We start from the raw sequence: 17,153 nt of genomic DNA, 5'->3' as shown, positions 1-17,153 counted from the left end.
TAGAATCACAACGGACAGTAGTCATATTGAAACAGTTTGGTTAAGAACTCTTGCTTTAAAGAGAGGCTAATAAAGGTTTTGAAAAACACTGAGCTACTATGAAAATTTTAAAAATTACTCCCTGCAAAATTCTCATTCCCTCTTCATACTTGAATTATTAACTGAAATAAGCTTTTTTAAAAGTCATCAACATTTCTAACCAAAGTTTGAAAATTGATTTTTAGGTTTTATGTAAAGTATCTGCAGTTTTTTAGCTGAAGAGAAGTTAGTAAATTCATTAAAGTATTGAGAATAGGGAGAGAACCTGTCATTTCTTACCATGGAAGATGTTAAATCCAAAAGACTGATGACCTTCATCTCAATCTCTTCCTCCCCTAAACTTTTCAGTTTTTGCATGATCTCACTCACTGATAGCCACTTACAATCTGTATCTTGAATAGAAACAATATAATCCCCTTCTTTAGCACCTGCCAGCTAGAAAAGTAACAAACAAATGGTCAATTTTAATTAAAATTAATCTCCCATCATAAAGTTTCCAAATCTATGTACCCAAATTCACCACAGCACTTGCAGAAAAGTGCTTCTACTTTAATTATTTCTCTTTCACAAATATTCTACCTTCCTATAGCCACATTCACTTTTTTTTATTAATTTTTTTTTAGTTTACAACACTCAGTTCCACAAGTTTTTGAGTTCCAAATTTTCTCTCCCTCCCTCCCCTCCCCGCTTTCCCCCCAAGACAGCATGTAATCTGATGTAGGTTCTACATATGCCTTCACATTGAACTTATTTACATAATAGTCCAGTTGTAAAGAAGAATTATAACCAATGGAATGAATCATGAGAAAGAAGAGATGAAATCAAAAAAGAACAAATAGTTTGCCTCAATCTGCACTCAGACTCCATAATTCTTTCTCTGGATGTGCACAGCTTTTTCCATCATGAGTCTTGGAGCTGTCATGTAATATCAATTAAGTTGGGTGTCTTTGAGTCTTATTAGGTGCTAAGCCCCAGGCCCAAACCCCTATCTATTAGGTGCTAAGCCTATGTGGGCATGAAGCCCTCTGGGTCCTAAGGGGAGCTGCTAAGACCAGAGCCAATAGTAAGAGCCTAAGTTCTGGTTGCTCGGATGATGTCTGATGAGGGCTAAAGAGTGCATAAAAAGAGAGAACAGAGCTATTTGCTTAGGGCTGTCACTCTTGGCAGAGTGCTGATGTGGAGACTCTGGGCAGCTGTAGTTAAGAGCCCTCCAGCTTGTAAACCTGTATGTTGGGACTTTGTTAAACTCTGGTAACGATGCATTGAGATTTGAATAAGACAAGGTCTGTCTGTTGATGTTTTTAATTTGTTTGTATTTGCTCTGAAGTTCAGGGTGCTGGATTTTTCCCCTGAACTAAGTGAATGATATTTGTATGTTGGATTAAAGTAAGATTGTTAACCCCTTAACGTTGCTTTCCTTAGTAAAGCAGATCAAAACAACCTGGGCTTGCAGCATTCCTGTTGTTGGGCTTGTAATTCATTTTTCACTCCCACAGCAGCTGCTAGCTGGATTGTTACAACAGTCTATCAAAGTTAGTCCTTACAGATACCATGTGTCTGTAATTGTATATAATGATCTCCTGGTTCTGCTCCCCTCACTCAGCATCAGTTCATATATGCCTTTCCAGGTTATAATGAAGTCCATCTGCTCCTCATTTCTTATAGCACAATAGTATTCCATTACATTCATATACCACAACTTGTTCAGCCATTCCCCAATTGATGGGCATCCCCTTGATTTCTAATTCTTTGCTACCACAAAAAGAGCTGCTATAAATATTTTTGTACATACTGGTCCATTTCCCACTTGTATGATCTCTTTGGGATACAGCCCTAGAAGTGGTATTGCTGGGTCAAAGTGGATGCACGTTTTTATAGCCCTTTGGGCGTAGGTCCGAACTGTTCTCCAGAATGGCTGGATCAGTTCACAACTCCACCAACAATGTTCCAATTTTCCCACATCCTCTCCAGCATTTATCATTTTCCTGTTTTGTCATGTTAGCCAATCTGAAAGGAGAGATGTGGTACCTCAGAGTTGTTTTGATTTGCATTTCTCTAATCAATAGTGATTTAGAGCATTTTTTCATATGACTATAGGTATCTTTAATTTCTTCCTCTGAAAACTGCCTGTTCACATCCTTTGACTATTTCTCAATTGGGGAATAACTCTACAGCCACATTTATCAATTTGTTTAGGTTGCATGCGTGTGTGTGTGTGAGAGAGAGAGAGAGAGAAAGCAGTTTAGTATTTTCCCTTGCTCTCAAATCTCCACTTAAGAATACAGTACTTACTGCAGCAGAGCAGTGTGGATCCAGAAAATGAATTTGTACTGGGGAACCTCCTCTCAGAGTGAACCCCAAATCTCCTTCTTCAATGGTAAAATGAATGTTTCGAGGAGCTGTCCATCTCTTATTTGCTGAAAATATAGATAAAGGGCCCTATGGAATACAAAAACATGTTTATCATTTGCATATTAAAACAGACATCCTAAAGTTATGTTTTAAACAACTTTAGTGCCCCAGGGACCTGTGCTTGAATGTGTACTGATGTGGATAGATGAAATGGTGCAAAGAGTTTGCAGATGAGATAAAGCTAGGAGGGATGATGCCAGATGGCAATTGCTACTCTAAAAGTTCTTGACAGGCTAAAATGTCGTACCCAAATAAGAATTCTAAGAGCTAAAGAGTCCTTAGAGGTTCTAGTCAACATTTCTGAATTCTATGATAGTTGCCTTTAAAATGCAGAAAGAACTGCCTGTAGGAATATAAACGACCAAACCATAAGCTATGCTGCATACCCTCAGTCAAATGAAAGAACCTGTTCTAAAATTCAAAGACATCTAGGACATACATAGCCACCACCCTCATCCCACCCCTCATGCTCTTAAGCAAAATTAAAACTTGTCTACCCAGGGAGGTTATCATCATATGACATTGTGGGGGATCATACCAGCCTCTGGAAGAAGTCTGTCACTACCACCTTGGAAAACTGTGGTGCCGTCATCTCGGCTTCCTGCTCCGTTTTAGCTGTAAAAGAACATTCAAAACAGATGACAGTTGTCCATAGTAGCACCCTGCCTCCGGAATGAAGGCTAACTGCATCTAGCTGTCCCTAGCCACCCCACCAGGCCATATCTGGCCTCTCCCTTCCCAACCTGATCTCCAGCTCACACCCCGGGGACTAGTTGAGCTGTGGAAATTTGCTTCATCTACCCATTGTCTACCTCTTGCTCTGGGAGCAGTAATCAAATTAATACACAACATGGCTTCTGAAAATGATGCATCACCCCATTACCATCCCTGAGACTTCACCTTCTCTGACCACCATTCCTTTGGATGTATTGTTTCTTCCTATTAAAATGTAAGTGCTTTGAGAGAGGGGACTTCTCTTTTTGTATGGGTATCTCCAGAGAGTGCCTAGCACACAGCAGGTGCTTAATAAATGCTTATTGACAGACATATTGACTTCAGTTGCATTCTGAGAGAAGTAACTTATGACTATCACCTTTTGATGCCTAGCTAGTGAAGGGCATTTAACTATATCCCTGTAAGTAAGTACTTCCTTTTAGTGCACAATGGAAAGATCTCTGAAAATACTTCAGAAATGTTTATTATGTAAAATGCAAACTACTACGCAATGAGCAGGATGAAAGGAAAAACACTCAAGGAAAAAAGGCTAATGGTATCAAGGTACAAATAAATATAAATCTAATTCAAGATTACTAGACAATCCTTACTGCAAACTCTTAGGTTCATACTGCAGTTGGAAGAGAGCTTGCTAACCACTCTCTAAGTCTTAAAGAAATAATAGCTCTACCTAAATTATGAATGAAATTTCGTAATAATTATACTTCTCCCCATTTGCATTTTAGCTCCCCACCTTCAGGCTCAAATCTATTTGCCTAAATCACCCACCAGAATATCTGCCCTGGTAATAACATTTGGCTTTTCATCAGATTATGTAACATTATTTAAAGATCTTCCTCAATTTTCAGAGAAAAATTTCCCCTAAGTCATCTCTTCCATTCTATGTATCACAAATCCTAATACTGTTATAAAACAGTAGGAAGCATTAGAAATACATGTCGTATTTCTCAGTGTAACTTTCAAGGCCCTCTAGTGGTCTAGGAGAACTTGAGATTTGGAATTGGAAGGACTGGATCCAAATCCCTGCACCTATGTGTATCCAAGGACTTGGACAAGATGAACTCTAAGGTCCCTCCCAGCTCTGATTTTTGATCATAGACTTATGTACCTTCTCAGCCTTTTTCACAGTTTCAAAATTACCCACTCATTTCTCCAGAGAAGGCAGAATATTCCTGCTGTTCTCCAAATAAACCTCTACTCATTCATTCTACCTGGGTTGCCTTTCCCCCCATTCTCAAAAGTACGGAAATCCTATGCCCATTTGGAAGCCTAACTCAAATCTCACTTTTATGAGGCCTTCCCTGATAACCTCTTTCCACTGAGTTTTTTCCACCTCTAACTTCTATAGCCCTTTGCTCACACCTTTCTTACAGAACTGACAACAGCATTTTGCACTATGCTTAGGTAGGAACTATGTCTTGCTCATCTCTGCATTCCCACAGTGTCTTGTACGGAGGAGGTGGCTCAATAGATGGTGGTTGACTGAATGCAGGCTGATTTTGTCCGTGTTATGCACGTCAGAGATCCTGTAGGATGGCTTCACTGTGAACAATAATACAAGTTACTTACAGGTAACATCTGGAGCATCTATTAAATTCAGAAAATCATCATCTTGCTCATGCTGAGAGTATTTGAGATGAGACCTCTTGTGAGCAACAGACAAGATTTCTTGAAGAATCTCAATGTTCCTCAGCTTTTTGCACAGGCTGGCTGCCCTCACAGATTCTTCATGATCAGTGATGGCTTTACGTAAATGAGATTTTCCTAAAAACATAAATAATTATCAAAATGATTTACATTTAAAATTCAATAGTATCATTAAATAGCCTTTTTTTGTTTCAACCGATTAGCTTTATTAACAGCTAGAAGGAACTTCAAAGACAATTTAATTCAATTGCTTTGCTTTACAGAAGAAAAAATTAAAGACACTGCCCAAGGTCATACAATTCAGACTATCCCTGCTGCTCTCTGAATAGGCCTTAAGTTTTCCTTACTCTGAACCTTTGCCTATGTTATTTAGTCTCCCTTGGATACCTTTTCCTTCCCGCCCCCCATTCTCAAAGTATGGAAATCTTACCCATCCTTATGAGCCTAACTCAAATCCCATCTCTTCTAAGAAGCCTTCTCTGATCACTCCTGGCCAATGATTTCTTTTCCACCTCTGACTGAGTATCCTGTTTATACTTGCTTTATAGTACTTATCACATAACATTTTGTGTTATTTATGTATAAGTCTTATCTGACCTTTTTCATTTCCAGGTCCTCCAATTCTAAATTTAGCAGAGCTAGAACTCAAGCCCAGGTCTTCTGATCAATGGTTTTTCGTGCATGGAGCAGCAAAATAGAGCTCTGTTTTCTAGGAGAATCATCTGGTCTTCCTGAAGACCTATTAAATTAAACCTCACTCTTGCTTATGAGACAACTGAATTGACAATCAAATCTAGCTACAAGAACTATGAATGTAGTGTTTGTAAATTTTGAAACATCTGATCCAATCTCAGCCTAGATAATTTAAGAATAACTGTTGCAAAATTACATATTCAAAAATGCAACTTTCAAACTTGAATAACTACTACAAAGCAGAATGGTTGTGACATTTACAACCCACTATCCTTTAGGAACATTCTGGAGCATGGGGAAAGCACATGGATATGCCAAACCCCAGGGAGGCAGTTTTTATGAGCTTTTTGGGAGTAATACTTTCCCCATTTCCCACAGAAACAATAGTATTTACCTAGTTGTTTCCGCTCATTTTTGTTCTTCAATGTTGCCAAAGGTGTAAATCCTTCAGGCATATGATCATACAGCTGAGATAAGCACTTTTCCTGTTGGTCTTCATCATCCCCAGGATTCACTACAATGACATGGATTTTGCCACAAGGAGTTTGATTTGTAAACTCAATAAATCAGAATAGAAACTTTGAATATTATTCTCTTTAAATTCTGCATTATATAATTTTATCTTTGCTGTGATGGAAGTGGTAGTTTTACAATGCACTAAGTAATGGTCCCTACATAATATTCCCCTCCAAAGCCATGTATGCTGGCCTTTACACTGCCTCTGAAGCTCCTCCCCATTTCCTGTCTTCAAATCTTATCTGTTCCTCAAGGCCCAGATCAAGTCCCACCTCTTCTATGAAGCTTTCCCTGATCACCCCAACACAAAATAATCTCTCTAGTCTCCCTAAGTCTAAATTTAAATAAGCATTAGGGTGTTTTTTGTCTTCACCACTCATCTGGTTCTCATCATATGCTACCTTGTAGTGTTATTTTAAATTTTAAAAGTATGGACTGTCTCCCCAACTAGATTACTAGTCCATTTGGAGCAGAAACTATTTCATATTTCCTTTATGTCCTAAACACCTATCACAATGCTTTGCAGAGTTGGTATTTGATAATTCAACAAATGTTTATCAAGCATTTGCTATATATGTAAAGCACCATGCTAGGACTAGAGATAAAAAGACAAAAGCAAAGTAGTCCCCTCTCTAAATACAGACTGAGCTCCTCCATTAGACTATTAGACTCCCTTGGCAGCAAGAACTATCTTTTTTGCCTTTCTTTTGTCTGCCCAGGGCTTAGCACACAGTAGGCACTAATGCTTATTGACATGACATTAATAAAAAATAAGAGTCTGGTAAAATATAGGTGGATGAACAGATGGTCAAATAGTTTATAAATTTCCATAGGTACCTCACTGGGCTAAGCAAAAGAAACAAAAAGCAGAGCCTTCTTGATACTAATGCTGGCATTTCCATTAACTTCACATATTCCCAATAACATCCTCTGTCAAACAGAAATAGTATTGACCTGCCTTAAGGTCATACTAAACCATTTTGCAGAAGCATTACAAAAAACATTTTTAATTTTAGGAATTTTTTTTCTAACTCTTACATTGATGATCAATCAGCATGGTGGCAGCAAAGTAGTGAGCCAGAGCTCTATAATGGTCAGATTTCACTTTGACCAGGGTGGCCCAAGAGTATGGGATATTCTCTTTAACTGGCTCCTGACTCATAGCTGAGTGAAGTTGCTGGTAAACCTCCCCAACCTAAAACAAGAGAGGGAGGAAAAAGATCACTGGCACAAAACTGCTCCATGTTTTCCATGTTTCCTCTGCCAAGGACAAAAAGCTCTTTCTTTTACAAGCAATAATGAATATAGGCAGGTCATTCTAGAATTGGACAAACATTTTCAAGGTCGTTTCCTATTGTTAACTTCAAAATTAAAAGAATTATCAGACAGGCAATTGTAATAATAGGTTTATTTATCATTTAAAAGCTCAGGTTGGTGTTACCGATCCTTGTCATACAATAAATAAATTTATACAGAGAACAAAAAGGAGGTCCCTGCCTACGAACAGCATAAAGGGCACTCTTGATGAGAAAATTCTGGGGAACACCCTCATTAGACTTGGGGTTTACATCTGCCAGAAATCTACAATGACCCACCAAAGGCATGGGAGCCAAGAAATAAAGCCAGCTCTAAAAGTACTGCTTCGCTACTTACCTTGGCAGCTTCCTGGGCCATCTTCACTAAGGTAAAGAACTCATTTCGGATCCCAGGGAGACTAACTTTCTCGAAGATGATTTCTTGAGCTTGTGCTAGCATCATTCTGACCAGAACATTTAGCATGGCAGGGCTCATGTCATAACTCGGTGTATGAGTAAATGTTTCCTTTAGGTAGTTTAAAACTCCTTAAATGTAAAAAAAAAAATCACATTCATTGAAAGAAGAAATACCTCCTACATTAGAAAGAGATTAAACACATACACATATGCACACATAAAACTGCTCTCTATACTGGCTTCATGACAAACTTCATTTCCCCTTAATGCTTACAAAGCCATAGAACTGGTATCTGTACTCATTACTATCAATCAATCATTCTCTGGCAAGAGCTGCATGCTCAGTCTCATTAACAGTAGGTTCATAAAGCATGTTTGGGGCAGCAAGGCTTGCCATATATCTAACATTGTATCTAACACTATGCCTTCCAAACAGTAGACATTTCACATTTGTTAAATTAATGATGTTCCCAAGTTTGTAATATTATTCCATCTGTCAACATTGAGCTTTTAAAGGATAAAGGACCAAGAACAATAACCGAGCTGGGAAAGACCCTTGGATTTGGAGAGTCACACAAGGGCTTGGCACCCCACGAAGATGTGACAATAGGCACAGAATGAGGAGGAGCTTTTCTGGGTTCACTCATGAAAAATTACAATATATATTTCAGCTACCATATTCTGTCCTTTGAAAATTCAGTATAAAAAAATAAAACTGACAAATCAGGAGCTGAAATATAACCTCCAACATCATTCCCATCCAACTGGTTCATCTAGTTTCACCAGCATATAAACTGCACCATATTCTGTGGAAGTGTCACAGAAGCTGGTTAGGAGCTACTCTATATACTTTCTATTTGTAAGAAGGTTGGAATGATATAGAGCAGAGGTTCTTAATATGGGGTCTGTGAACTTTTTTTTTAAATTGGTAGCTGTATTTCAGTATACTTGGTTTCTTTTTTAATCCTTTGCATTTTATGCATTTTAAAAACATTATTCTGAGATAGGATCCCTAAGTTTCACCAGACTGCCAAAGTGGAGGGGGCCTGTGACACAAAAGGGTTTAAGAACACCTGATATAAAAACTTACTAAATTCTGTATAGCCTTTGACCCAGCAATAACACTATTTAGTCGGTACCCCAAAGAGATTTAAAAAAGAAGAAAAGGATCCATATGTCCAAAAATATTTATAGTAGTTCTTTTTGATGTGGCAAAGAACTGAAAATTAAAGGGATGCCTATCAACTGGGCAATGGCTGAATAAATTCTGGCATATAAATGAGTTGTTATTTCAGTCATGTCCAACTCTTAGTTTTGTTATGTTTTTTTTGGCAAAGATACCGGAGTGGTTTGAAATTTCCTTCTCCGGCCTTCTTTTTTTTTTTTAACAAATGAGTAAACTGAAGCAAACAAGATTAAGTGACTTGCCCAAGGACATAATTAATGTGTCTGAGGCCGCATTTGAACTCAGGTCTTGCTGACTCCAGGCCCAGTGCTCCATCTACCGTGAAATACTACTATGATCTAAGATATAATGAAGATGGTATTTTCAAAGAAACTGAGGAAGACTTGTAGAAGTGAACAGAATAAGAACAACCGATACAATAACAACCAGGTAAAGACAATCAACTTCAAAAGATCAATGCAATGACCAATCCCAATTCCAGAAAAACCATGACGAATCATGCTATCCGCCTGCTAACAGAGAGGTGATGGACTCAGGATGCGGACCGAGATATTTTTGGGATACGGCTAATGTGGTCATTTAGTTTTCACTTGTGAATATTTGTTACAAAAGTTTTGTTTTTCTTTTTCAGTGCAAGGGGGAAGGGGCATAAGGAAGAGAAAAGGTAGATTTTCATTCATTAAAAAAATAATAATAATAATAAAACAAAAAGTAAAGATTATCTTAAACCATGGTACAGAAGGCAGAACAGAGTCAAGAGGGCCTGGGGTCAAACTCTGCTTCCAACGCCAGCCATGTAACCCTGAACAAGTCACTTAATTGGTTTCAACCTTTGGGCACTCCTGAATTACCCCATCCATGCCCTTGCGCTGGATACTTGCCCTATCCCTACCTGCCTCTGCTTTTCAGCTTCCTTTCGCATATTATCTTTCCCCATTCAATTCTAAGTTCTTTGAGGGCAGGGTCCTTCTTTTTCATTTTTTGAATCCCCAGCACTTAGCACAGTGCCTGGCACAAAAAACAGGCACTTAATAAATGTTTACTGACAATAATACTTACAGTATTTATCCCATATACCCAAGTTCTCAGATTTGGGAAAAATTAATGATTAAGCTCCAGAATCCTGTACACAAAATCAGATGATGACAATAGGTTTTGGACCACTAAACAACTCTCTTTTTGTACTTTCACAGAAAGTTGTCAATGAGCCTACAGAGCCCTTTCGGGTATGAAGGCTAGTTACTAGGGTCCCAGTGAATAGGAAGCCAAGCAAACGTGGCAAAATCGAGGTTTAAAAAAAGTCAAAAACAAAATAATAGCAATCCTTTCTGAAGAACAAAGAGCATGCATCAAAGGTAATGAGACACAATTTCTCTTACTGAAATACACACACACACACACATACATGGGTATGCGTGCCTTTGGGCACCCTTACAAGTAAGCAATGTTGCCTTACACGACTCTCACCTGCAGCTCTCTGAAAGGCGTCCACAGCATGTTCAAGCCCTGTTTGTGTCTGCCGGTTACTTCGGGTTCCAATTTGTGTATAGACAGCACCAATATTAAATAGGATACTGGCTTTTTCCAGCAACAAATTCTGCTGGCTAACAGGAACACCAGTTAACGAATCATACCTATTTAAGAAAATTTTAAGGATAAAGAAAACTTCACTTTTGCTTCTGTTAAAAACATAATAATCCCTTACATGAAACTCAAAGATAGATTCCACAAGCTATTTGTTTACAAACAAGGATGACAGACTTGTTCATATTTAATTAAGTCCCTATCCAAAACTATTCTCGGTTTCAAAAATAATAGATTCTTTTAACTGAAATATAATTATTAATTTTCTTTATAGTTTTTCCTTCAAATAGAAAATATTCAGAGTTTCTTTTAAGAATCCTATTTTGAATGAAAAAAGAACAGGGAGCACCTCATTTGAGACTAAGTAATAATACTGCCAACTTGTTTAGTCTATGATAGAAGAGTTAAGACTTTTCTTAGAGGCACGTTATAAAAACTCATCTCCCTTCCCAAAAGGAAATTTAGAATCAACAGCTCCAGTGTTTGGATTACTACAGGTCCGGAGATATTAAAGTGAAATTCTTATTCTGACCCTTAAAATAAATGCACCTTAATTCACAATCAACTTGGCCAATTTCCCCAAGCATACCTGGAGAAAATTTACAATTTCACTGGAATACTTTAAACAACCTTGCTCTTTTAAGAATGTATGCCAAATAGGCAAAGATGACAAAAATGGGAATAGAAATAGTGGAAGGGGCTGAGGAAAGGACAGGCACACTAATACACTGTGAATGGAATTGTAAATCAGTCCAAGCATCAGAAAACGATCTGGAATTAAACTAAAAAAGAGACTAAAATTTCTATGCCCAGAGATCTCATTGCTAAATACATATTCACCAAAATTTTTACAAGCAGAACTTTTTGTAGTTACCAAATAACTACAAATAACACCAAATAAGCAAAGACGATGTCCTTTAGTTGGGGCCTAGCCAACAAACTGGTGTATAACGTTATAGAATTTTAGTGTCCTCTAAGAAATGATGAATCTGAGAATTCAAAGAAGCACGAAAAGATTTATATGAAATGATGAAGAGTGAAGGAAGCTGAACCAGAAACACATTATGTACAATTACAAAAATAGAAATGGAAAGAATTTTTTTAAAAAAAAAGAAGAAACTAAACAGTTTTTAATTATAGTGGAAAAAACTTGGCCCTGGATAAGAGTTGAGAAAATGTACCTTCTTCATCTCATTGCAGGGGTGGAGGAGTATGGGTGTAGAATACTGAATATATTATGAAACACAACTGACATGTTGATTGGTTTTGCTGACCTCCTTTTCATCTTTCATTTAAAATTTTTATTACAAGGTATATATTTATAGCTCATGAGATGCATTAAAAAGAATTTTATAAGTGACGTAAAAACAAAAGATGTGAATAAAAATAAAATTTTTAAAAAGAATGTATGCTAATACTTGTAGAAACGAATTAGCTATCCAAATTCACTGTCTGGTCAAATCTAATTTTTTATTCCTCAGCAACTAATGTCCTAGGAATTGGGAAAAGGCTCATTCATTAAAACCACCTGTCAAGCCTAGCATAAGGATTCTTCCTTCTAGTGACACAATTTTTCCTAATTGTAAAAGGAAAATTAAGACTATTCCAGTTTTACTTTACAAGTAGTTTATGATGTGCAAATAAGCAACGATTGTGAAATGCCTTAAGCTCTTAAGATCAACAATTAGAAAAAAAAATTTGCTATAAAAAATGACAAAAGCAACGTATCAAAATCAGAAATAATTTAGATAAATAAGACTATGAACATACTCATTTAAGTAGGGGAAAAAAAAAACAACCTACCATGTAAATAAAATTCCCATGTGCCTAGTAGGTGGAAAAAATCTGTTTTCAACAAAGCCAAGCTGAATGAAGTATGTCATTAACAGTTCAATACCAGCTTCATCTCGACTAGGTGTGCGGCAAGCCTAAAGATATTTAGGAAAGAAATACTGAATAAAAGTAAACAACCTACTACTAGCATCAGCTAACTGATACATACAAACATATATATACATATATATATATATATACACACACATCATATATAAAATCAATTTAAAGAACACTGTTCCAGCAACTTCCCCACACCCACCTCTAACTATGCCTCTCATAATTATTAGTGAGATATTTACCTTAACAAAACTTGGTGGTTCCTGCAATTTGTTTTTCACTGTGGCATTGTGAAATGAAAACAACACACTTACAGGTAAATAGAATACATTAGGGATATCAGGTAGACTTGTGACCTCATTGTTACAGTGAATTCTTGGGTGAGGAAACTCCAGTTGCAGGTTTGCACCTTCTCTGCAACTTACAGTTATCTACCATATTAGGGTTAAGCTTCAGAATGAGGCCAGTGTGTATTAGAAAGGAATCTAACACTTCCATTCTCTAACAAATGAGGTTCTGCGTGTGCAATGCTTTGCAAATCTTAAAGCACTATATTAATGCTACTTATTACGATGATTATTATTACTCTATCCACTATGCCATACATGCTACCTTGCAGAGGCAATATGAAACATACTATGAAGATGATGTACAAACCTATGACTATGCTGAATCCCAGATGGAAACTTACTTGTCTTAGATCCATGAGATCTGCAATTTCATCTTCATATAAAGAACTATCTTCACTATAATGTTCCAAGATAAAATCCTTTAAAAAAATGACAAATAGGAAACTTCAAAACGTTTGTACAAAAATATTTACAGCAATTCTTTCTGTTGTGGCAAAGAACTGGAAATTGAGAAGATGTCCATCAACCGGGAAACGGCTGAACAAGTTGTGGTATATGGTTGTGATGGAATACTATTGTGGAATGATGAGGGGAATGGTTTTAGAAAAACCTAGGAAGACTTGTATGAGCTGATGCAAAGCCAAGCGAGCAGAATCAGAACACTGTTGTATACAGTAACAGCAATATTGTAATGACGACCAACTGTGAAAGACTCAGCTACTCTAATCAATCCAGTGATCCAAGGCAATTACAAAGGACTCAATGATGAAAAATGCTATCTATATCCAGAAAAAGAACTGATGAACTCGAAGTGCAGAATAAAGCATACTTTTTCACTTATTTTATTTTTCTTTCTTTCTTTCCTTTTTGCAACATGGTTAATATGGAAATATGTTTTGCATAACTTCACATGTATGATTGATATCATATTGTTTGCCTTCCCAATGAATGTGTGAGCGGCTACAGGGAAGAAGAGAATTTAGAATTCAAAATGTTTAAAAATTAATGTTAAAGTATAATTAGAAAAAAGCTTCAGGAGATTTCTATTGCCTCTTTAATAAAATACAAAATTTTCTGCTAGGCATTTAAAGTCTTGAAAAATTACCTGCAGTCTATCTTTCCAGACTGGTATTCATTGTTCACTTTTACATACACTATTCCAAATGAGTTGGCTTGTTTGCTGTTCCCATACACAATACTCCATCACTCATTTATATCCATTTGTAAAGGCTATCCCCCATTCCTGGAATGCACTTCCTCCTCTTGGAACCCTTCAAGGCTCAGATGAGATGCCACCCCCTCCAAGAAGCCTTTCCTTATCTCCCCAACTGCTAATGTTCAGACCACCACCACCCTTCAAAATGGTTTTCTATTTATTTTGTTCATTTCCTCTTTTTATACATGTTACTTTCTCCCCAGCACAATGTCAACACCTTTTCATCTCTTTATCCCACGGGGCCTGGTCCATGACAGTTACTTAATACATGCTTGTTGAATTGGACTGAAGTTCCTACTTGTTAAAATACAATCAATTTCATTTTTGAGATGTTATCTGGTATTCCTCGTGTCCAATGACTTTCTCCTCAAAGAAATTATTCATAGAATATTGACCTGAGGCTTCTGTAGAGTCTACAAGCCTGCGGCCTGTTTCTTACTCATGAACCATTTTTCACTGTCCTCCTGTATGGCCCTATGTACACTGAAGTTACTGAGTACAAAAGTTTATAATGATATAATTTGGATTTCTCTACCAACACTCCCCCGAACAGATGTTGGTACATAAGCTATAATTATCTTTATGGTAGGGCCTTTTTTCAAGTGACTTTCATGAGCCCTGAAATGGAAGATGACAAAGTGTCTCAAAAAAGTGTTTCTTCACTTCCTCTTTAAGTCACTGACTTGGAAGCAAAGAGGTCTCTCTAAGGGGAGGGCCATGGAACTTTAGGGATAGACACAGTAGCAGGAGCAGATTATGGTGGCTATGGAGGTGTCAGCTCAACTGACTTGAGAGATCCAACTGTTAAATTTTCAGTGGAAAGAATCAGTAATATTGGAAATCAGTAAATGCTACAAATCAGGTCTTTATTCATTGTTTTGTAGATTGTCTAGACTTAAGAAAGCATTCATCATGCAGACCAAACTTAAAAGTGTGTCATGTGTACATTTTTTTTTGGAGAGTTATTCACCACATACCAGCATACCCCACCTCACTCCCCCACCCTCACATAGGCACTTTACAGAAGGAGCGACAGCAGCATATAGATGGAGAAGCTGATGATGAGGATACTGAACCTACACTTCCTGTAAGACCAAAGATCAGAAGTCACCCATGCCATTCCAACTGGGATTTCCTATGGATATTGTGAATTTATAACTTGTTACCAGATTCAGGTCTGAGTACTAGTTACCTATTTTATTTTTTTTTAAGTTTGTTAAAAAATAAAAAAGAAATGCCTCTTGTTGACTTTAGATTCCTAACAACACCAATTCCTTTGCTTGCCTCTCCAAGTATAACCTGTGAAACATCCTTTCACTTAAACTTTTTGTCTTCTAATTTCACGTATAGCAAAAAATTCAGTTTCTCTAGCAATATGTCTATTTATTGTTCACTGAATATCAATCTCACATTTAAAGTACAAATAACGAAAATGTTAACAGACTGCTTAAAAAATCCATATGATTCTTAGAAGCTTTTGCCCCTTTTGTATCCTCTTGCCACTGTGACTGCAGAAATACCAAGATGACTACAGAGAACTAAAGGATTGTTTTGTATTTTCCATGACCAAAAAATTCATTACCAGATTCTAAATGATTGTTGATTAGTCTCTCCTCTTAAAATCGTCCTTAGAAAGCAGACAGTGTGTTTCAGAGACTATACTTGAAATCTTTTAAGCATGAAAGAACCTACCAGAGCTTACCCTCCACAGGCACAGCCTCTGAGAACCACCAATTCTTTTTTTTTAATTAGTTAATTTGTTTATTTTTATTTTTCAACATTCTCTTTTATACGTTTTAAATTTTCTCCCCCTCCCTCCCCAAGACGGCCTGCAATCTGATATAGGCTCTACATATACATTCCTACTAAACATATTTTCCCATTAGTCATGGTGTATAGAAGAAGTATAATGAATCTGAGAAACTATGAGAAAGAAAAAACAAAGCAAAAAACAAAAACAAAAACAAAAAAAGAATAGTCTCCTTCGATCTGCGCTCAGACTCCATAGTTCTTTTTCCGGATGTGGATGGCATTTCCCATCGTGAGTCCTTTAGAAGTGTTTTAGGTCCTTGTATTGCTGAGAAGAGCTAAGTCTATCATGAACCACCAATTCTTTATCCCAAGGAGGTTAAGTGACTTACCCATGGTCTTACAGGTAGTAAGTGTTAGAGGAGGGACTTGAACCCCAACCTTCTTGATTTCAAATTGAGCATTCTATCTACCACATCACACAGCCTCTCTGATTCCTCCAATAAATCAGTTATCTCAATCTGTATGTTCCTTCCAATAATGTAAATCACAACCTGTTACTTCCTGGGTGAATCTTGTCCACAGAAGAAGTAAAATAAAAGTGTAACTTGTAACTTTACTGACCATTAAGTGTAATATTGAGTCTCAAAGTCTTCAAATAAACTGATTTAGCTAGATTTAGCAGATAACTCATGGTTCATTTGTGAAACATATATTCTCAGACAAAAATAAAGAAAAGAGTTTTTTTACATTTTCTGATTTCTGTGCAACTGATACACATTTTCTTTACATTCTAAAATGATTTCATTGAAAAGCTTAGTTCAAGTGCTATACAGATCAAATAGCAAAGGCATAGTACAACTTATTTTTCAAACTTGCTTTTTAATGTGGAAATCTCTACATATTACATCTTATTCTAAAAGGCTGCCCATATAAAGTTTACATTGCTTTCTAGTATTTTCACCCCTGAACATGCTAAACTTAATGATGGTTTTGTCAAGGATTGATGTGAGGAGGACCGCAAAAAAAAAAAAAACTATCATAGTATCTAATGTTTGACAAAGTGAACCTAGATTTTATCTGCCAGTCCCAATGACTTTTAACAGAAGTATGTATCTAAATCCTAATAGAACCCTTTGAAAATGCTGACTTAAAGCTGTTATTGTTGACTTGCTCCTACCCTGAAGTCCAACAGTAGTATAATCCTGGGTCTCATAATATTATCAACTTCCATAATTCAACTCCAAAACAAACCTGTAACTTATATGGAGCTGAGAATAGATTTTGGAAAAATTGCAGCATAGGAAAACTTACACAAAATGCTTCATGTTCACACTAGGGAAGTTCTCTTTTTAATAAGTGGAATGCAACTTTACCACCTAAATCATTTGTTAAAAACAGAATCAAAAAGTTTTTATTCA

At 36.8% G+C, this 17,153-nt stretch overlaps 1 protein-coding gene across 1 annotated transcript in view; it reads right to left on the bottom strand.

Moving 5' to 3' along the window:
• The window catches only part of RHPN2 (rhophilin Rho GTPase binding protein 2), a 65,716-nt gene that overhangs the window by 1,660 nt on the left and 46,903 nt on the right, over positions 1-17,153 (bottom strand). Inside the window, exons 5-14 of the mRNA XM_036749040.1 lie at positions 13,109-13,186; positions 12,328-12,452; positions 10,408-10,574; positions 7,696-7,883; positions 7,081-7,237; positions 5,921-6,040; positions 4,756-4,950; positions 2,990-3,066; positions 2,332-2,478; positions 319-474 (exon numbers count right to left, since the gene is read on the bottom strand). Coding sequence (XP_036604935.1) covers positions 319-474; positions 2,332-2,478; positions 2,990-3,066; positions 4,756-4,950; positions 5,921-6,040; positions 7,081-7,237; positions 7,696-7,883; positions 10,408-10,574; positions 12,328-12,452; positions 13,109-13,186 — 1,410 coding nt within the window. The remainder of the gene's footprint in view (positions 1-318; positions 475-2,331; positions 2,479-2,989; positions 3,067-4,755; positions 4,951-5,920; positions 6,041-7,080; positions 7,238-7,695; positions 7,884-10,407; positions 10,575-12,327; positions 12,453-13,108; positions 13,187-17,153) is intronic.

Source organism: Trichosurus vulpecula, chromosome 3 (assembly GCF_011100635.1).
Source record: "Trichosurus vulpecula isolate mTriVul1 chromosome 3, mTriVul1.pri, whole genome shotgun sequence".
Taxonomy (NCBI): domain Eukaryota; kingdom Metazoa; phylum Chordata; class Mammalia; order Diprotodontia; family Phalangeridae; genus Trichosurus; species Trichosurus vulpecula.
This window is presented reverse-complemented; position numbering and strand designations above follow the sequence as displayed.